This window comes from Podarcis liolepis (assembly GCF_965112155.1).
Source record: "Podarcis liolepis genome assembly, chromosome: 3".
Classification (NCBI taxonomy): domain Eukaryota; kingdom Metazoa; phylum Chordata; class Lepidosauria; order Squamata; family Lacertidae; genus Podarcis; species Podarcis liolepis.
In genome coordinates, this window is record NC_139557.1 from 40,753,658 (window position 1) to 40,775,565 (window position 21,908).

The window sequence follows — 21,908 nt, forward strand, 5'->3', positions numbered from 1 at the left end:
AAAGCATTGTCTTATACACGGAAAAATACGGTATCTATCTATCATCAGATAGATGATGGATCTATCTATCTATCAATCATCATCTATCTATCATTTTTTAAACTGTCTACAACATTCCCCTAGAATTTCTTATGAATATTATAGTCCATGGATCTTTATTTTTGCATCTGGCCTGGACTGGGTGCCAGAAAAGTAAACCTGTGTCTTATTACGTGAGATGAAATAGCATGTTAAATAAATACTTTCTCAATTCCATGATCAAAGAGAGAGCTTGAATAAAATTATGCTGTCATTAAAGCCACGATCCATTAAAGGCTTAGCCTGTGTCACGAACCGTCTATTTTATTGGGCCAAGATGTGGTAAAGGCTGTATCTGGGCCACACTCAATTTTTCTTTTGTTTTCAAGGTTATAAAGGAACAGCAAGACATGTTTGCCTGTCTCCTTCATTCTATACACCAAGTATCTTGAACATACTAATGTAATTATTAAACAATGACTAAAAATAAAATAAAAAATGAACTTCTGCATTGAACCTGCAGTAGGTGAATCAGAACGAAGTAGACATCAATATATTGTATTACAAGGCATGTAACCTCCATCCATTGCATTCTTCCATATAACCGAGGTAATGACTAGAGTAAATTAAACACATCAGGTGGAATTTAACTAAGTTTTACTCAAAGTAAACCTGTTGAAATGAATGGTCCTAACTTAGCCATGTTCATTAATTTGAAGTTGCCTACTCTCAGCGAAGGGACGCAGGTGGTGCTGTGGGTTAAACCACAGAGCCTAGGACTTGCTGATCAGAAGGTTGGCGGTTTGAATCCCTATGACGGGGTGAGCTCCTGTTTGGTCCCTGCTCCTGCCCACCTAGCAGTTCTAAAGCACGTCAAACTGCAAGTAGATAAATAGGTACCACTCCGGTGGGAAGGTAAATGGTGTTTCCGTGTGCTGCTCTAGTTCGCCAGAAGCGGCTTAGTCATGCTGGCCACATGACCTGGAAGCTGGAAGCTCCCTTGGCCAGTAAAGCGAGATGAGCACCGCAACCCCAGAGTCAGTCACGACTGGACCTAATGGTCAGGGGTCCCTTAACTTTTACCTTTACTCTCAGCGAAACTTCCTTGAATACTACCCAGCATTCTGTATTTTACAAATTATGCTGTTTCTTTGTTTACTATATTTGCATGTTTCACCCCCACCATTCAAGGCATTGTACATTGATTGCCTTGTAGAAAGTGGTAATTGAACCACACAGAACCGACTCTGCAAGTGTTTCCTTAAAGCACGCTGAGCAAGGTAATGAAAGAAAAGGCAGCAGGGCAAATGGTTCTTCCTCTTAATCAATCCATGCTTAACCAATAATCAATCAATCAGAATGTCGGCCACAGCGGTGACTCAGTTCTTAAGGTGAAGTGTGGGGAAACCCATCATGTATCCTGTATGGATTGTGACCTCTCCTTTATCAACTGCCACAAATATTCCTCACATTCCAAGACAGTGAGCAACTTCTTACAGTGTTAACTATTTAGTGGTTCCATTGTGGGTGTATACATTATTTGCACCGATTAGGCAGCATATTTAGCACACGTTTTATGTTTAAATTTACATGCATATAGCCTCTTTTTTTAAAGAATTGGCCTCTCTCTGCTGCAAATTTCTTGGGGGCAGTATGCAGATGACTGTTTGCAGAATGGGTGCAAGGGATGTTTGAGGAATTTAAACTGGCCTGATCCGTATGCCTGCAAGCGAACAAAAACTCCTTCTTGTAAATACTTGTCACTTTTGAAGTTTTAAGTGTTTACAAGAAGAAGGGTGGGAATAAGAGGTGTTTGTCAGTTCTTTAACTTAAACACCAAGGCTGCTGATTCTGCATGAGCAAATGGGCAATAACAATGTCACTGAGAATTCAAATCAGCCTCATGCTAGAATGTCACAACACTTTACAGTGAAGACCTGAAGCTCTTTGTGCATAAAACAAGACTCTGTAGCTTTCCAAGCTATTATGCATAAAGTTCAGTTTTAGTGTTACTTATTCTAATTTACCTTTATACTCTGAAGCTATTGTCTGCTGTGAAGTTGTCCATTACCTTCTCTTCATGACACTTACAATGGCTAATTTATAAAAAGAAAGGTTGAGAACCTCACGTCCTGTCAAAAGATAGATTTCCACTTTAAGCAAAAACATACCCAGACATTGCTTGAATTTGGCCCCTTTCTTAACCTCCAAAAGAATTCATTTTGGCAGCGTGCTGGAAACATATAAGAACAATGTAACAGCTACAGTTTGTTTTCCTTCCTGTAATGTTTTATGATAGCATTTTAAAATATGTGTTTATTTGACACTTAGCCACTGTTATCTTCTATATCTTCTGGAATTTTAGGCCTGTTTCAGCCACACAGAAAGATCAAGAAAAGCTATTTTCACAATCATATATATTAAATGTTGTTTTAACTCAAGGAACTATAGGGGGGGGTGTAAATCTGTTCTACCAATTTGCAGTTCACACAATTCACCCACACACGGTGTGGGATTTTCCAGAGGCCTAGCTTTGCATTGCCTTAAGCCCAGCTCCGATATCCCATTGTCTAAAGTTGGATTTCATAAACTACCTTCTAGATCAGGAGTTCCCCAACTGTTTTTGGCCCGGGGGCACATTTGAAAATCTGAGAAACTGTTATGGGTACCACTAAATATCCATTTCATGGAAGAATGACTAGCAATGCTTGAAACTCCCTCAAAACAGGCAAAACATCTACACACATCTAAACAAATAAAAGACAGACTAAAGGGTGTGTGTGGAATTAGGCAATCCTTTAAAACAACATTATTTTTATGTCAGGGGTGCCTGAGATGCCCGGGTGTCAATGAGCCCCACAGTGGGGACCCCAGTTTTAGATACATTTCTTAACTGCTACAGGAGTTTAGTCGGAAAAGAAGTGCTTGCTGGGACAGACTGTCATGACCTCTGTGACCAGCAATGATCTGGACACAGAGATGTAGGCCAGGGGTCAGCAAACTTTTTCAGCAGGGGGCTGGTCCACTGTCCCTCAGACCTTGTGGAGGGCCGGACTATATTTTTTTGGGGGAAATATGAACAAATTCCTATGCCCCACAACTAACCCAGAGATGCATTTTAAATAAAAGCACACATTCTACTCATGTAAAAACACGCTGATTCCCAGACTGTCCACAGGCCAGATTTAGAAGGCGATTGGGCCAGGTCCAGCCCCCAGGCTTTAGTTTGCCTACCCATGCTGTAGGCTGCAGGGGAACCAGATAGGGAGCAGAATTTGGGTCAGGACTCAGAGATAAGACTGCGGAAGATAGGGAGACCAGTGTGCCCAAGGTGGTTGGACCAGAACTCCCAGAGGAACTCCCAGACCACCAGGGCCTACAGGCCAGAGCCTAACCCCTCACAGACACCTTCCCCTGAGCCCAAAAAACTAGATGCCTCTCACTGCACACCACCAGTCCAGCACTGTGGGGAGCACACCAGGAGGGAGGCTATGGAAAGGAGGAGGAGGAGGAGGTGTACCCATCTACAGGCCAGAGGATTGACCCATCGAGGCTCTAAAGCTCTCTCAAGGTGGTGGAGTCTGGAGACAGAGGCATAAAAGGCCTTAGTCTGTTTCCAATCTTTGTCACGGACAAGCAATCTCACTGGTTTCCCTGTGGGTTTTGGCATCAGACTAGAACACAACAGAACTACAAAATTCACTTCACTGGCAGGACTGCAGGTGCAGCCAGGACAAAATGACACATGTGGGTCACCACATCCACAGCTATCCTGAACTTCATGCTTCTGCATCCACTCATTGCTACCATATTATTTCCGGAGAGTACTCCCCTTGGGTGCCTGCTGGCAATCTCTTTGCCCATTTCTTGCTTCTCCTGGAAGCAAGGGAGGAATTTCCCTTGCTTCAAGGGAGGAATGGGTGGGTGAATTGACTAGATAGGGAGGATCAGTTGCTTACCTGCCTGTGCACTTTCTCCATGTCTCTCTCAGTCTCTCTCTCTCTCTCATTGTTTCTGTTTTCATGGCAAGGTGAAGGTGGGGGAGAACCAATAAAGTGAAAGAAGATGTATGCAGATTAGTGAGCAACAAGAACTCTCCTGTTTTATCATCTTCACCGTCTCAATAATTTCAGGGGCTCTATCTGATGGTTGCTCATCTTCCTATCACTTGGTCCTTGGCACGCTGGTGACGGAAGGAATTGTAGTGGGATGATCTCCATCTCTCCCATTAATACAGTCTGTTAAAATTGCCTGGGTATATTTATGAGTCCAAATAGCCCTAGGGCCATTTTAGATTGATCTCAATGGGAATAACTTCTAAGTAAACATTCATAGGATTGTGCTGCATATCCTGTAGTTGAGCCTTCAACATGAAATCTAGTTGGAGAGGGCAGGATATAGACTGAGATTATTCAGTTTCATCTGCTATACGGTAACAGATGTGGCATTTAGTCCTTACAGTGTAAAATTTATATGGATGGAGGATGAAGTTTTGTTTTCCAAACAGACGCAGATCAACATGTTTCCCCCTGCAAATGTCAGCACTGCACAGAGACAGGCTCTTTCGCCGTCTTTCACCAAACGGCCTTTCTTGGAATGCTTATATCTCATATCATTTTCAATCAGCATCATTCTCTTTTGATTCCCATACGACAAACCCTTTAAGTGAATCCACTGTCCACGCTGCACTGGACTGTTATTTTGATCAAGGCTACAATCCTAATCTTCTTTAAATGAAAGGCAGTTTAATTGAAATCAGCACAATTATTTCCAAAGACATGACTATCAGCACTAGGGAATTGTAGCACCATTATCTTGGGAAGGAAGGGGATTCATGTGGCGTTTGCAGGAATATGTTATGAGAGGAATCAAACACTTATAATCAAAGCAACAGCTTGGAGGCAGGGTTTATACTGCGGTTCACCAAGATGTAGCTGTCAGCTGTAGCTGTCAGCATAAACGTTGAAGAAACATTAGCTGCTTCGTACCACCAGTAGGGGAGTGGAGCAAGCCTACCTTCAAAACAGATTTGAAATTCAGACAGTGTTTGCTTCTAGTGTGTCCCATTAAGAACTAAGGCCTGTTCATTCTACTTTCTTTCACTTGGGTGATAAGAAATGTTGAACAGAGTGACACAAGTCAGATCTATTCTCAAGGCATACGTTATCATGACTGCCAAGCAGTGTGGTGTAGTGGATAGTGTTGAAGACCCGAGGTCAAATCCCCATTTGGCTACGAAGATCACGAGGTGACTTTGGCTCAGTCACAATCTCTCAGCCTAAACTGACCTCACAGAGTTGTTGTAAGGATAAAATGGGGAGAGGGAAACTCAGATACATTACTTTGAGCTCCAATAAAATAAACGGGCATTTCCCACCAGTCTTACTGGTGAAAGCTTAGTTAGAACAACCTAAACCACTGTATTTGCACTGATTATAGAATCTGTAGTTTGCAGGTATTTTACTATAGGTGTTGGACTAGATGACCCCTGTGGTCCCTTCCAAGTCTATGATTCTGTGATACTTCCATGATCAGGAGATGGTGTGGTGGGTGAGAAATTTCAAATATCTCTTCTTTTTAATTCTTTTAATAGATACTTCCTGCCAACTGTTTCAAAATTCCCTCCACATCCATGATGCCTAGACACTTGATTTTTTTTTTAAAGTATGGTAAAAGTAGCAGTGTTTTTATAATAATAATAATAATAATAATAATAATAATAATAATAATGGTGAAAGCAGCTGCTCTCAAAATCCTGAAAGCCACAAGACTGTAGAACCTGCAGTTGGAAATGGCCGTTTTCTTACCTAAACACTGCGTTGCTAGGCTTAGCACTCAGGTGTCAACAGACAGCACAACTGCTACCCTTCCAAAACGACTTGAATAAACAGCCTAATTCAGTCCTTGCAACAGAGGTAATAATAACACCATGTGAGCTATATTGTCAGGTATGCAAAAGGGCTTAAGAGAAAATTCTGTCTGCCGGACTCAAAGGCTTTGAACGGAGTCAGGAATGATGTATGAGGGTTTGGGGGAGGCGAGGGGGGAGTATATGTTTGTTGTCACAGTAACTGCAAATATAATAAATGGGCATTGCTTCATTTCCTTAAACACTCAGGTTGCTGTGCTGAAATAGTTCGTCATGAAGTCTACAATGCTTCTTTCCTTCTCTCAGCCTGTATCTTACTCAGTTACCGGAACTCAGCCCATTACAAGGTTACTTTTAGCCTAAGTGCATTAGAAGCAGAGAGGGAAATGGGAATGGAAAAACAAAAGTAAAGACTACTTAGCCCCATTGCTTCTCATCTGGGCATAGAAAAGACCTTATTTTCACAAAGATCTCATCAATAAACAAAGCAAGCTGGCAGCAGTTTAAAAGGATGACGTCAGTTTGCTACTGCTTTCAATCACATCCTTGTTTATTTTGCATGTTTCTTCTGTTGTTGTTTTAAGGGGGGAATTTAATATGTCTGATAAACTGTAATGGCAACTACCGTGAGAGCAAGGCGAGAACGCCACCCACATACAAGAAGAGTTCACAAAAATACAGCAGTAGATAGCCATTTAACCAAATGCAACTAACATTGCTACTTTTACCATTATTTCAAGGCCAGATCCTTTGCTTATGAAGAAAAGATTGTTTTCTTCCCATGTGCCACAGAAGAATTAGGCTAATAAACCCTGAAACATTTAATTCCCATGAGCCTGAAAGAATTCACATATCTTTCTGTACAAAAACAAAACAAAAACTGACCGTACTTTTAGAATATAATTTTATCTGTCTCTGTAGTACAAAGTTTCAGAATAGTGTTAACTGCGTATGTAATAATTTGCCCCAAAAAGGAAAGACAAGCGGTTTCTCTCAACCCTGGAGACATTTAAATCATACTCAGGACTGTTCGCACATACAGGTCATCTTCACAAGCTATATTTAAATGGTGTTTTTGCATTTCCTGTGTCTGTATCATTAAAACTTGCATTGTTTCACAATGCTACTTTCTGTCCCACATTGAAAAGCAACCACAAGCGACCTTGCAGAGGCTGGATGGCCATCTGTCATGGTTGCTTTAGCTGAGATTCCTGCATTGCAGGGGATTGGACTAGATGACCCCTGGGGTACCTCCCAACTCTACAATTCTACGATTCTATGACAGATTCCAGCCTAAAAAACCTGGCCTCATGGAGAGTTCTGTGTGCTTCCACCACACCACCACCATCTAATTGCTTGGTCATGTGGCTCAATTGATTTTCAGCCTGTGCTGAAGTTGAGGTGAAAGATTATTCACATCCCAACAAACTGGCTCCACCGTGGAGAAATCATATTACCACTTTGCCACATGGCCAACTGTAATGAGCACCATACACTACTTACTGCATGAAAAGGGCTGGGTTTTGATCTCATGAACTGATCATTGACCATGACAGCCTCTTGTTTGGGATGCTACAGTGATGTGTGGAGTTTGCTTCAATATCCTACACAGCATGATTTCAATGATTTCCTGACATCAACAAGTCTACCACACTTTTACTAGTTATGTCTACTTTATACATGATCTCCTCGTTGGGATTCCCCGCCCTCGCTTATATTTCTATTTTAAAGATAGCAAAATCTGATTTGTACCACTAGTGAATTCCTAAGGTTGAAAAAGGAAAGGCAAAGGAATCCTATTCTCCAGTTACACTGGGAGTGAAAGATTTGTGACTGCTACACTGACACAAAGGCTCCTGTATGTTGTATGTGCTCAGCCCAGGAAGAGAGAAGGATTTACATCTTGGAACATCCCCAAATGGCACAAAAAGAGTACAGATGCTCCTCCCCCTCCCACATCCCCAGAAACAACTAACCAAAGCCCACCAATCAGGGACTATGCCAGCACCCTGGACACATGCCATTCATACATGGTGGTCGCCATGAGTAGGCATGTGCAGGACAGTTGTGCATTTTTTGTGTTTTTATGTTGTAAACTGCCCTGTAATCCTCGGAAGAAGGGTGGTGTGTGTGTGTGTGTGTGTGTGTGTGTGTGTGTGTGTGTGTGTGTGTAACTTAAATGGCAGCAAGAATTCTAAAGCAGTAATGTGGTATACGTGCCTAGGTAAAGGTACCCCTGACCGTTAGGCAGTGCCAGATTTATGTATAGGCTAAGTAGGCTGAAGCCTAGGGCCTCTAAATCTAGGGGTCCTCCCCAGAGGTAGTCTCTCCAGTGCCGCAGTCTCCCCTCTCCCAAAATTGTAAACCCAAGACTTCATGCAAGGGCAGGGCAACTCAGGCCCAGAAACTATTAGACTCAGGACTAGCCAGTGGGGCCCAATTTGAAGCAGTGGGGTGCATCTTGTTGTTTTTTTGTAGGGCCCCAGTTCACAGCCAAAGTCTGCAAAATCTTATAGATATAAATAAAATCCATCTAGATTGCGCTGGTGCAGGGGACCCCTTAGGAGTGGCCCACGGGGCCCAATTTGACCCAATTGCTCCAATTGCCTTAAGGTCAGCCCTGATGAGACTGTGCAGGAGTTGGACTGACAAGCCCTGCATCTTCTAGGTCCCTGGTGTCACCATTCAGAGTACAGACTCAAGGAATTGTTATGGAAATAAAGGGGGGCACTTATTGGAAATCATTTTTGTCACCTCTCCCCCCCCCAAAAAAAAACCCGAGACAATGAGCCCAGCCACCTTTTATTCAGTCGCATAAGCACTACACTACAGCATGGCCATAAACTTGTACATGCAACCACTGAAATATATACCCAATATGTAACAATGGAGATTTATGTTACTGCTTTATGAATGAACACTGTGTTTTATGAATGGACTCTGTCTTTTGTGAATTACCACCAATAGGGAGCTCTAGAATCTGACAGCTAACCAATTGGGTGCTACCAAACAGCGACCCCTATTGCTGAATGCAGGTAACCAGCAGGGAAAGCTTCAGCTCAGCCTTTGCACTGTTGACTGAACACCCCCTGCTGTGCAGATAATAGAGAAAGCTCGTAAATTGTATCCCTTCTGGCATCCTGGCCAACTCTATTACACTGGTGTAAACCCTGGTGCACCAGAAACACATAATAGCAGCAAATAAAATCTGCCCATACGTCAGCAACTGATAAGACTTGTCAACCAGTTCTTCCAAAGTCTTCTTAAATTATAAAGCTCCAAAATACAGGCCAAAAGAGAGCAGGTCTGGGAAGAGTGAGGCATACAATGGGCACCGCCAGTGAAAAGGCCCTGCTCCATGTAACTCCTGCCCTGCCATTTGATAGAGTGCCCACTTACCCTCCTTCTTGACATGGAGTGCTCTCTATTGGAGTCTCCAGGTCCAGTAAAAGACCATAAGAAAGGAGAGCAGGGACCCTGAAGTTCCCAACAGCTGTTAATCAATCAAGCAAGCACACAGGTCACCTTTGTCACAGTCAGGATGCCTATGTCCTGGCCAGGCCTGCACCTAATCTTGTTTTTGTACAATCTTGTTTGTCCTCAGTAACCAAAATTATATTATCAACATATACAAGCAGAAAAGTTGTTTTCCTTCATTTGCAAGGAATTGAACAAAACAAAGTGGCACTAATAAAGAAAGTTCGAGGGTGGCAACAGAAAGCAAACTAAATATGCTTTTGCAGTTCATCAAAACTATCCAGCAACATCAGGTTATAGGAAAGCTGGTGATATTAACAGTAATCCTTCAGGTTAGTTAATTGGTTCGGCAACTTCCATGCACATGATGTGTGATGCTAATTATTCCCCCTAAGAGTTAAATGATAACTAATCAGAGGCAGAAAATATATATACTGCGGCCTGCCCTAAATAGAAGAAGCCTAGCATGGAAGACTTGGGTATAGTATGCAGATCTGAAAGGGCCACAAAGGGTAAACCACCCAAAATGTATGCTGAAGAATTTGCTAAAACAGTCACAGTAGATCCAGCTGTTGTTAGTAACTCAGTGAAGGTTTGGGAACCTTCAAGGTTCCAAGAGGTCCATTGTTTAACCTCAGAGGATGCCGAGCCATGGTTAAATGCCACAAAGGCTGAACTTGATTCCTTAGAGAGGAACAAGACGTGGGAACTAGTTCCAGGCCTGCCCAGGCCACAAAAGGTTTACAAAGTTCAGCTATTGCAGAAGTTTTTCAGTGTTAATGTTATGCATTTTTTAAAATCACCATGGTATTTAACAATAATATCTAATGTCCTTTAGAGGAGAAATTGTGAATTGTAGAATTTTAGATACCTGTCATTATCCTTGGCTTCACTCAATTTTGTTTATAATACTCTTCCATTTTCTTCTAGTTGTGAGGGTGGGGGATGGGGAGGAGCCTCACAAGTGGAGTAGCCTAGGGCCTCTCTTCATCTAAATCTGGCCCTGCCATTAGGTCCAGTCACGGACGACTCTGAGGTTGCGCGCTCATCTTGCTCTATAGACCAAGGGAGCCAGCGTTTGTCCACAGACAGCTTCCAGGTCATGCGGGTACTCAGAAGTAAATCTCAGCAAGTTTAATGGTGCTTACTCTCAGATATGTGGGTATAGGATTGTAGCCTTATAAGTTTGTCCAACATCAAAAATCTTTTTTTTTTTTTTTTTTTGGCAAATGCAAGGTTTTCTGTTTGCTGCCATCCTCTAGCTATTTCTTAAATTAACCGGATTCTGTGCTCCCTTATCCAAAGAGGTCAGGTTACAGTATCTTTGGAACAAAAGCAATTCAAAACTCTCAAACTATGATCCATAAAAGCTTGATAGAGTCACACCTAAAAATCCATGAAATGTAGCAATGGAATAGTTTATGTCTATCTCAGAAAGAATTCAGATTTAGGGGAAAACTTGAGAGTGGGAAAACCCTGGAGACTCTGATGTCTACATCATTCTCCATGCACAAACCCAGCAACTGACAAACCCTTGGAAGACTTTGTGGTGATTCAGTAAATATGCACTGAGAAATCAGGAAGCTTCTCCTTATCACCCTTTCCAAAAAATAAAGTAGTCATCTTTGTCCCCTGTGATCCCTTTTGCTGCAGCCGCTGATCTGTGTGGTTCCTTATCCTCCTGGAGGCTTGATGTAAACTAGTCACACAACTGCTATGTTGCTCATACAGATTTGGCTCCCATTCCAGAAATCCACATTTTAAGTGCACTTTTGGGGGTCATAGGAATTTATCCTGGATCAGGGTCTGGGCACTTCAGTGAGTTCAGCCTTTTGTATTTAATAGCCGATGGCAATCTAATCTCTGTTGTGTTATTTCCTACAAAACTCTTCCACAGCCTTCCTCTAGTGTATATACGCAACCTGACCTTCATCACAAGAAGAAATCACGGTAACTTTAGAACATGTAAGAAAAAGCAATATGGAAGAAGCTGAGGAAAAAGCAGTGAAGACAGAAACTTCTTTCGTATCCTAATGGCTGACTATGATTTTTAGGAAATTTGAGTGAATAAGTATTTTGTAACACATTAGACAGAATGAATGAGAGAGCGGGAACCCTAAAATGAAATGACTAATGTTCCTATGTTCTTAAAAGAAATAGGTAAAATCCCAAATTGGTGAACAGGGTGGGTAGGTTAAAAAAAGGAGAGGGCTATTGTACTGTGCCGTCAATACTTGTGCAGAATATGAGATTTCAGCAGGTTGTAGCTTACACCTGCCAAAATTCTATCTCCTCCACAACTATCAATGCCACCTTTTTCACATGGCAATCCCTCATCTCACATGTAACTCTCAATCTGGATAAAATTACAACCCTACCCATGTTTAGATAGAATCCTCACTTTGATCAGTTGGAATTGCTGACTTTAATCCAGCTAGAATCAGTGTGACAAATTCAGTCCCATCCATTTCAGTGGAACTCAAGCATAAATAACGTTATCTGAATTGGGGGCACAGTTGCAAATGTGCCATTTGGAAACCAAAGTTGCTAGTTGCAAATATCCCTTCTGAGGACCAGCCTTACAGAAAGCCAATAACTAGCTAGATTTGTATTAGTTTTAAGAACACTTTCTGCGTGCCATTCATAATTTTATAAACGTCTGTCATGTCACCTTTTGCCTGGCATTTCTCGAAACTAAAATGTCCCAAACATTGCAAGATTTTCTTCATTGGGGAGTTGCTCCATCTGCTCGAACATTTTGGTTGAACCTTTTCAACTACACAGTATCCTTTTCGAGGTGAGGTAAGCAGAACTAGAAATAGTATTCCAAATATGGTTGTACCATAGATTTGTATACTGTATCAGCAGTTTTCTAGTCAATTTCTTTACTAATGATTCTTAGCTTGGAATTTGCTTTTTCATAGGCTTGCCATATGTTAGGAAAATTCCCAACATGTCCTAGTTTTTGGGTGTAAAAATGGCATTGGGGGGATTTTACCAAATCGGCAAAATGTCAGGGAAAACACGATGGAAAAGGCAGTGGAAACAGCTCAAAAGCTTAAAATCACTATTTTGGGGGTTAGGTTCCCCCAATTTGGGTTTGTTCCCCCCAAAAAAGCTTAACAATTTCGCAGGTGTCAGGAATTTTACTTTTTGAAATATGGCAACCCTACCTTTTCACCATTGCCACACACTGGGTTGACATCTTCATCAAGCTATCTACTATGACCCCAAGGTCTCCTCCCTGGTCCTTCACTGCCAGTTCAGACCCCACAAGGAGGCCTTCACAGTCTCTCTTTGTTTTGGTGAAGAAGAAGTGTTTGGATTTGATATCCCGCTTTATCACTACCCGAAGGAGTCTCAAAGCGGCTAACATTCTCCTTTCCCTTCCTCCCCCACAACAAACACTCTATGAGGCGAGTGGGGCTGAGAGACTTCAGAGAAGTGTGACTGGCCCAAGGTCACCCAGCAGCTGCATGTGGAGGAGCGGGGAAGCGAACCCGGTTCCCCAGATTATGAGTCTATCACTCTTAACCACTACACCACTATTTATGGGGTTTTTTGTTTTTGTTTTTAGAACTGCTAAAAAAACCCCAGATCAAAGCATAGCTGAAAATTACTAATATTTTATGTAGCAAAAGAAAATGCTTGTTCCAGGAGCAGAAACCATCTGTTGGCATGAGGAAATAAGGCCACAGCAATGAAATGAAAGAGAAAGATGTAGGCTGCCTTTCCCATGGGAAGGGAGAGGAGCTGGAAATGGCAACTGGAATACAAGACAAAAGCATGCTGAGCTTTGAAGGAGAAAGGAAGGGCTCGCAAAGTTGATGGGTTAAGGAGCAGAAAGCTTAGTGGACAATGGGAAAATAGGGAACAACACAGAAGAGGAGGCCAGCAAAAGGCTTATTCCTAGATGACAAAGGTTGCTTTATTTGTTCTTTGGAAAGGGTGATAAGCAGAGGTAACCAGTGAGTGATGTGTTTAGATGATAGCCTTGACAGAGGATTCCACACAGTTAGCAGCCTCAACACAGTGTGCTCTTGTGCCTAAAATGGTGAAGCAGGCATTTGTGAGCAGGTGTGGACAGTTGCCAAGGGGCTGTGGTTGGGACAAGTTTCTCTCTGAACCTATGGAATGTGCCTTGATCAGGCCAGGACAACAGCTACATGGGCAGCTGTGGGAGCTCAGAGTTAACAGCCTTTCCATATGTTAGCTGATGACACAGGAAGCCAAAGCAGCACCTGCCTTTACGTGTTTGTTTGGTCCCAAACTCCAGAAGCAGTTTAGGACCAGGCTACCTGAAATATCACCTTCTAGCCAAAACTTGGGGGATCCTGTTCTGGGTGCCCCACCAGATGAAGAGAGGCAGTCAACCCCTTAAAGGAGAAAACCTTTTTAGTAGTGGCACCCCAGATAAGGAATAATAGCCTTCTGAGGTAAGCTTGGCTGCTGCCATCCTTGTGTCCATTTTTGCACCAAGTTCATCCAGGCCTTTTGAATAAGTTTACTTTAAAAATCATGCATGATGTAGAAAAAGTGGATAGGGAAAAGTTTTTTGAGGCAGAACTCAGGGCCATTCAATGAAGCAGAATATCAGAAGATTCAGGACAGGCAAAAGGAAATAGTTCATCACATAGTGCATAGCTTAACAACGGAATTTTATCCCATGAGATGAGTAATGGCCCCTAGTTGGGATGTCTTTAAAAGAGGATTAGACAAATTCATGAGGGGTAAGACTGTCAGTGGTGACTAGCCATAATGGCTGTGAGCAAGATTCAAATGAGTCCCAATAGCAGAGCCCACACAAGGATTTCCACATAGGGCAGTGGGGTTTCCCCACTCTCCTCCCACTGTTTGCCCCCCAAAATTGGTTCAGGGGGTGTTGGAAGAAGGAGGAGGGAGGAAAGAACATGTGTTTAGGTCAATATATTTTCCTGGGATGAAAATCTACATCAAAAACAGTCCAGCTATTAACAATCCCTGTGGCCCAGCTGTTGCAAAGTCCATGTTCCATATTTCACAGATTTGATAGGAAACCCCCAGAGTCCCTTTGTGGGCACCTGTTTAGAAGGGTAGTTTTAGCCAGTGTGCCCACTTTAGAAGGGAGGGGAAGGGAACATACAGAGGTGACTAGGTCATTACACTGTTTTGCTCCTTACACATATCAGCTGGTGAATTTTATTCAGACAGACTCCTGTTTGGAAAATATTAAGATGAAGCCATCAAAAATGCCAGCACACATTAAGCTATTTGCTGTGACAAGGGGAAACAAATGATCCCTCCCACAAAATGAGAAGGTTAACTCCACAAAGCTCTTCGTTTATGGTGCTTCACCAACTTCTCCCCCTCTTTTTATTATCATAAAGAGGTAAATGGTGGAACGAATTAGTTTCTAGCACCCAAACTATTCCAGGACTATGCAAACCTTTCTCTTGTTTTGAGTTATAGTTCTTTATCCCACAGGATAAGACCCTGCAGCTTTCCTTACATGAAACTTTGTGGGTCTGCTAGTCAATTCAGCTCAGTTCAGTTTGATTTAATGTGTTTAGCGAGCAGCCATTACACACCTAAAAATAATAACAAGAATGCTGCTAATTATAGTGATTTACATTCAGTGAGTTATACTAAGGGACTCCTCTCATGACAGCCTTCATGGTTGATATTTGCTAGCATGGGCGTAGCCAGGATTTGGGGGGGGGGCAGCCAAAGTTAAGCTTTTTTTAGGAAATCAAAGTTGTTGACCTTTCATTAGGAAATCCTTTGAAAAGCTCCACAGGAGTACAGGAGATGCATAGAAAGAGGACGGGTGTCCTTCAGTTTGTTAAACCTCCTTGACATCATCCTCTTTCTATGCGCCTCCCGATGGAAACATGCAGATGAGGAAAGGCTGCAGTCTGCCTTTTCCCACAATCAGCTTCTAAGGCACATTTATGGTATTTCAATTTTTACAATTAAAACAGCTCTTTTGCAGAGAAATGCATTCACACAAAAGAGCAGTATTGAAAACAAAAAGTTTCCTTTGCAGGTGCTAGCGAGTATTCTTTAAGGAATAGATACAGAGCAACATGGCTGACCTGTTCCATATGGATGGATGAAAGTTTTGTTCCTGGCGCTGAAGGGTGGACGTTGATTATTTATTGGGTTGGGAGTAGGTATGTCATAGTTCCTATTAGGGCAGGCCTAAGGCATGCACTAGAAGAAAGAGACAGACAGCTGCAGGCGTTCCTAAACATACTGACAAGAAGAGAAACCAAGACCATGAATAGGCACTGTAGATCATCTTGGTTCTAAATATTCAATTGATACATCTCTGGAAAATAAATAATGCACAGTACTTTTCTCGTGACTCTTTGGAACTGTGTCTCATTCTTACTGTTTCATTTCTCTCACTGTTTTCTTAGCAGTTTGTTTATACCCATGAACAAAAATAACCACTTTTGCATCATAACTTAGTGTCATGATCCTAAGTCCACTTACTGGAAACTTCCCAGTAAGTGAATTTAGGATCATGGCACTAAGATGTCATTTAATTGCTGGGATGTAATTCAGACTAGATGTGCTAATGACTGAAATATCAGATTGTCATTTTATTTCTTTAGATAGTTAAATAAAGCAACAAATCATATTCTTAGGACTGAGCAAATGATCTGCATTGGGCACACAACAGAAAATTCTGTTACTGTAGTCTTTTATTACTAGAAAAATCTTTTTTTAAGAAACAGGAAGTATTTCAGGTAAATGTCAAAATGTCTTGCATGCTTCTTTAAAAATAACACTTTCTAACAAGTTATGAATTATTCTTGCATTTATTTGTTTGCCTGATTTTTCTGTTGTTAGCTGGTTTTAGGCAGTTACTAGTTAGATAGGTGTGGTCATATGGGTATACAAGCCTATCAAGTTGCGGTTCTTAAACACAATTGCTCCATTACTTATTTCCATGGTTTATACCCTTCAACTAAGTTTTCAGTGTAGTTTACAAAAATAAGATAAAATGCAAAGACACAAAATAAAATATGATAAACATATTTTTACAGAGTATTATCAGTTGCATGGAAATAAGTTCCATGTACTCTGGAAGTAATGTTTTTATAACTGGATTATTTTTTGTCATAGTAAAAAATAGAATATGTGTTCTAGCAACGTGGTAACATTTTGAATGGTCAGTTCTCTGTAAAGATATATTTATACTTAAATAAATCCTGACATAGTTATGTCCAAAAATATCCTGTTTATGAATGCTCATGGAGTTATTCACACAGAATAAACATTCGGACTGTGATTTAATAAGATAGATATTCTTGATGGCAGCAGCAAGACTTGGGACTATTGTCAAAAGGGCAGAACAAAATGTACCAGGTGTACAAAAGCACTTACAGGCTTGTGAAAAATAGATAGGTGAGCTAGAAAGCATCAGACAAGAGCCTCACAATTAATTCAGAATATCACAGCATGCCTACTTCATCCTGCTGACCAGCCAGTCTTCATTACTAGGTTTTATAGCTGTTGTGATACTAGCCCCAGCCAGTCTTCTTAAAATAAAACCCCAATCTTAATGTGCCTTCTGACAGCATGTGCTTACACAAACATAGCTGATGCCTTTGTTATATTCCATGCTTCCATATCCCATCTCCTGTCCTATTATGGTTTTAGAATGTTACTATTAGCCTTGCTAGTTTGACAGATAGCATAAAAGAACGTGACAATTTTCCTGTACTGATAAAAGCAAAAAAAGACAGTCTTTTTATCTTCTCTTTTTTTTTGTGTACATTAAGCAGAATGTTAAGCACAGAAGGCAAGCAAACACACAAGAAACAAGGGAACATTCACAAACAAGAAGCAAAAACAATCATTCTCAATGAAAAACTCCACTGGAGAAGTCAATTCAGTCTTACCTGCCAAGTGGAAGAGAAGACCGAGTTGCCTTCCTTTTACAAAGACACTGTGCTCTTGGAAGGCTTCGGGGATCTAGCTTGCATGACCAAGACCGAAGGTATTAATCAGGCCCAGAAGAACACAGAGACAGAAGCTTCCCCTCGTTTTCTTTCTAGATCTATCAGTGACTGAAGTAATGCAGGAAATAGGGAAGAGAGCAGAAGAGGAACGTAGTTCCTGTTAAGAGAAATACCACGCAGAAGAAACAGGAGGTACAGCCTCTCAGTTATGTTTCTCTCCCCCCCCCCCCCGGCTTTTGTCTGAAAGCCTCTTCTGCTGTTGTTTTGCCCCCACCCACAACTGTTGCTCTGTGGTGCTAAGCTTTGGCAGTCAAGTTCTGAGATTGCATTTCCCCTCTCCTGGTCTCCTCTCACACTGTTCAGAGAGCAATGACTTTGTTGAGCTGAGCCCGTTTGTGCTATATTTAACCAGTGTTCTCAGCAAGTCAAGCCTGTCAACAGCTGAGAAGTTTGAAGCAGGCTTTGCCGAGTTCCTCAGCTGCTGAGTTATCAGTGGATATAGAACTGCACTCTATAGCTACCTCAGTACGTACATATGAAGGAACCTCACTTTTTGCAGGAAGAGTAAACATGATCAAACATGATCAAACACAAACAGGGTGTGCAATTCCTTTTATCCCTCAAACATGATCCCATAAACATGATCAAACACAAACAGGGTGTGCAATTCCTTTTATCCCTCAAAAAAGAATTGTGGAGAAGGGTCAGCAGGTCAATGTCATTTTAAAAATTATTTTGAGATTTTTTGGGTTTTTTTAATAAAAAAAACATTTACAGGAAAATCATCATGTGAAAAGCCAACAGTATTCATTAGAAAGCTATCACAAACAAGGACCTTTTAAGGAATCTGTCGCCAATTTTGAAGCAATTTAAACTATTTTGGTGTGTGGAATGCTAACAAGGCTCACATTAGGCACTTTGGCATTCTAGCATCCTGTTTACAGAATCAACTATCCTGGGATACAGCGCAGTGAATCAACTTCAATCCTTGGTTTGTTTACATCCGAAGGGTGAAGCGCAGGTCAGGGTGAGCTTAGGGAGAGACAGCACCCTTGGCAGAACCAGTTCTTGACTCGGCTTACTTTCAGCCTGCGATAAAGTGATCCCGTAAACAAACTGCAGGGTGTGGTTTTTTTTAGCTCTGGTGGTTGGGGGTCATATTTGCACAGAACATTTGCAACAAACAGTGAATGACCCAAGAAAATCAGCACAGTCTTTTGTTCTGTCCTGGGAATTACTTATCCATTTAGCTAGAAGGAGATGCTATCCTAAGGAGGATAACCTGAGGTAACAACATCTGAATCTTGATTGGGTGAACAAGCCTTAGCCCAGAGGTGAGGTCATAGTGGCCCTCTAGATGTTGTTAAGATTACACCTCCCATCATCCCAGGCCCATTGTCCATGCCAGATGGGGCTGATGTGGGTTGCAATCCAATATCATCTGAAGGGCTACAGATTCTCAACAGCTGCCCTAACTGAAATAATACTAGAACAATGCTATGTACCACTTGGGACAAGGTAGGGGCTTGTGAACGAATGCATCTCCCTACCTGCTGCCTCAGGTCCTCTCCACATGGAAAAATTAAATCTCAGGGAGAAAGGGTCTTACCAAACTTTAAGACTTGTCAGCTTTCCATGCACTGGAATATCCACTCACCAGGTCAGATGGTGGGTGAGGTTTCCATCCCGGGTGGTTGCTGTGGAGTCTTTTGTCTGGATTCCCACCAGAACCCATTTTTAAACTGGTGTATCCCTATCCGTTGCAGCCGTGGCATCACCCCCCCCAGCCCCCCCCCCTGTACTTGTATCTTTTCTTTCAGGCTAACCATTTCCTTTCTAGGTTCATGGGCGTTGCTATAGTAGGACAATGGCTGCTGTTTTTCAGAGCCAGGAAGGAATTTCCCCTGCTCTACAGGTCTTGCCTTCCCTGTAGCAATTGTTACAACTTTGGTGGTTTTAGGCTTTGGGTGGAATCCATTAGTCTAATATTCAGTGAGCGGGTGATGCGGTGACTCGCCCCTTCTGCAGCGGCGATATCAGGGTTACCCGTTAAAGGGGTCTTGAGGGGAGTCTCTGGTCACAAGCGCACAGTGCTGGGTCGTAGTACTCTCCTCAGCTGTGTGGATAAAGGGGGCCAGCTGTGTGAACACACATTTTGCAGTGTCCCCGAATTCCTGACCCTGTCTAGCCTCAGATCCCCAGCAGGGGGCTGAGAGGGATACACGCCCGATGCCTAAGCCAAGGTTTCCTACATCTGACTCTGTGATGCAACTTCTGCTTCATAGCTTCCAACCTACCTGCAGCTCAATCCTGGCAATTGCCTTTGCCTTGATGGACCTTGTTGACAGAGAGAGACTTTTTTGTTGGAAAAGAACAAAGAATTACATAGTTGCAGATTGTTTAGTATTCCAGCGCAGGATCTGCAGTGAAGGATACCACTACAGATATCTGCCAAGACTCAGCTTAAATGCCTTTCAGGAAGGAGAGTCCACCACCACCCAAGTCTATTTCATTGTTGAGCAGCCCTTACTCTAAGAACATTTCCCTAATGCTGAGCTGAAATCTTTCCTGTATCTTACAACCTCTGGAGCAACAGAGAACACAAGCCCCTCACTCCCAATCTCCTGTATTGGAAGACCTCTATTGTGTTGTTCTCCCTCTTTATTTCCTCTTCTCTAGGCTAAACATCCCTTACGTTGCTTTCTGAAATACATGATGATGGTCCTTCTTCAAATCCTTAATGTGATCTGATATTCCATTTACCTTTCACATCCTGCTGTTTCTGGGAAAAGAATGTCCCTTCCATCTGCCAGTGAAACAAAACAGCTGCCTCTTATAACATGCTGCCTCATAATTAGCCTCCTTGCTTTGTCCAATGATAAGGCTAGTCTTGAATAAATCACTACTAGCGGGGAGATTGTCTAAAATACTGCAAACCACAACTGACTCATTCTGGGACAGGTGCCCCTCCAAATGCATGGGCTACTCAGATTAAATATTTTGTGGACGGCAGCCATAGGCTTAGCTATGAATATTTCAATGGGAGATGAGAAATAAATAGCTTGGTGCCAATGTCCTTTACCTCAGAAGGTATGTTGTTATGATCGCACTCGGGTTACCTCACGCTGTGGTACTGCAGCACTTGGCAAGGGCTGAAAATTTAGGCTGCTCTTAAAGTTTTGTATGAAACACAGTTCAATATCTGTAGACAAACAGGACTGCTCAAAAGGGTGCACTGTCTCTCCATTTGCTTCTGTTATTCATTGACTATCCTCATTCCTAATCTATAATTACTTATGACCTGGCTGTGACATGAATATCTTGATATCCACTGACAAAACTGAATTGTTCAAAGGCAGTGCAGTCAGCAGATGCCAGTGCAAGGTTCTAATGGGGAACAGAGAAGAATGGGCTTTAGATTACTCTTGGGAGCAAAATCTATTTTGCACAGGTATTTGTTTACATAATTAAGAAATAGCAATAGCTGAATTCTGTGCAAACAAAAATTTCAGGGCTTTTTTCTTTTTAATTTTTTTTTAAAGAAATTTCAACACAATACAGTGGTACCTCAGGTTAAGTACTTAATTAGTTCCGGAGATCCGTTCTTAACCTGAAACTGTTCTTAACCTGAAGCACCACTTTAGCTAATGGGGCCTCCTGCTGCCACCATGCCGCTGGAGCCCAATTTCTGTTCTCATCCTGAAGCAAAGTTCTTAACCTGAAGCACTATTTCTGGCTTAGCGGAGTCTGTAACCTGAAGTGTATGTAACCTGAGGTACCACTGTAGTTTTAACAAAAATACATCATCCATATTGTTTTTCCCCTCCATTTTTTCCCTCCCCCTCCCCCCTAAACAGAAAACCCAACCTCCCACCCCACCTTCCGACTTCCCTCAACTCCTTTCTCTGGTTTCTCAACACATATGTCTATCTGCATGTTATAAAATTGTAAAGATCCTCAAATTATCTATCTATATATTACAGTAAAGAATTTGTGAATGTTTATTCATCAGGGCAGGGGATTAGCTGTGGGAGGAGCTTATCAGAGTTTGCAGGGCAGCGGCGCGCGCCTAGCGGCGCGTGCAGTTATACCCATCTTGTAGATTTAGGGGAGCTAGTCTCAAACGTTTGTTGGGGGAGACCTAGGTTTATTTTTTTTTTTTTGTGGGGGAAGTTATTTGTCCTGTCTTCAAGCTTTTTATGATGGAGGACCTCTGTAGCCACCCCCAACGACACGATCTCAAGATGGAAGGGGAGGGAACAGCTGCAGTCGCCTGCGATTCCTGCGCAATGTTTGCCATCTTGCCAAAGGTTGCAGGCAGCTTTACCTGCAGCAATTGCATGTTGATTGCCCTTTTAAAAGACAAAGTCCAGCAACTGGAGGGACGTGTAGCTACGCTCCAAAGAATTAGAGAGCTGGAGCTCTTCTTGGAAGCAACAGAGCACACCGTCCCCACCAAGGAGGAGACAGGGGACTCCCCTGAGAAGGAGGATAGTTCACCAACACAGGAGCCAGATATATGGAGAAACGTGACTCAAAGAAGTAGGAGGCCCAGGGTTCACTCTGATTGTTTAGAAATACACAATCGCTTT

General features: G+C 42.2%; 2 protein-coding genes across 12 annotated transcripts in view; one reads left to right on the top strand and one right to left on the bottom strand.

The window, feature by feature from the left end:
* Positions 1 to 17,738, bottom strand: part of FILIP1 (filamin A interacting protein 1) — a 79,900-nt gene extending 62,162 nt beyond the window's left edge. For 2 of the 11 annotated variants that reach the window (XM_083497349.1, XM_083497341.1), the window contains exons 1-2: positions 17,257 to 17,696; positions 3,978 to 4,032 (exon numbers count right to left, since the gene is read on the bottom strand). In XM_083497349.1, coding sequence (XP_083353475.1) covers positions 3,978 to 3,998 — 21 coding nt within the window. In that variant the 5' untranslated portion in view covers positions 3,999 to 4,032; positions 17,257 to 17,696. Of the gene's footprint in view, positions 1 to 2,045; positions 2,151 to 3,977; positions 4,033 to 17,256 lie in introns of all 11 variants that reach the window. The other 9 variants (XM_083497350.1, XM_083497345.1, XM_083497348.1 and 6 more) reach the window with 8 other exon arrangements.
* Positions 17,739 to 18,698: 960 nt separating this feature from the next.
* Positions 18,699 to 21,908, top strand: part of SENP6 (SUMO specific peptidase 6) — a 71,295-nt gene continuing 68,085 nt past the window's right edge. Inside the window, exon 1 of the mRNA XM_083497354.1 lies at positions 18,699 to 18,834. Coding sequence (XP_083353480.1) covers positions 18,816 to 18,834 — 19 coding nt within the window. The 5' untranslated portion in view covers positions 18,699 to 18,815. The remainder of the gene's footprint in view (positions 18,835 to 21,908) is intronic.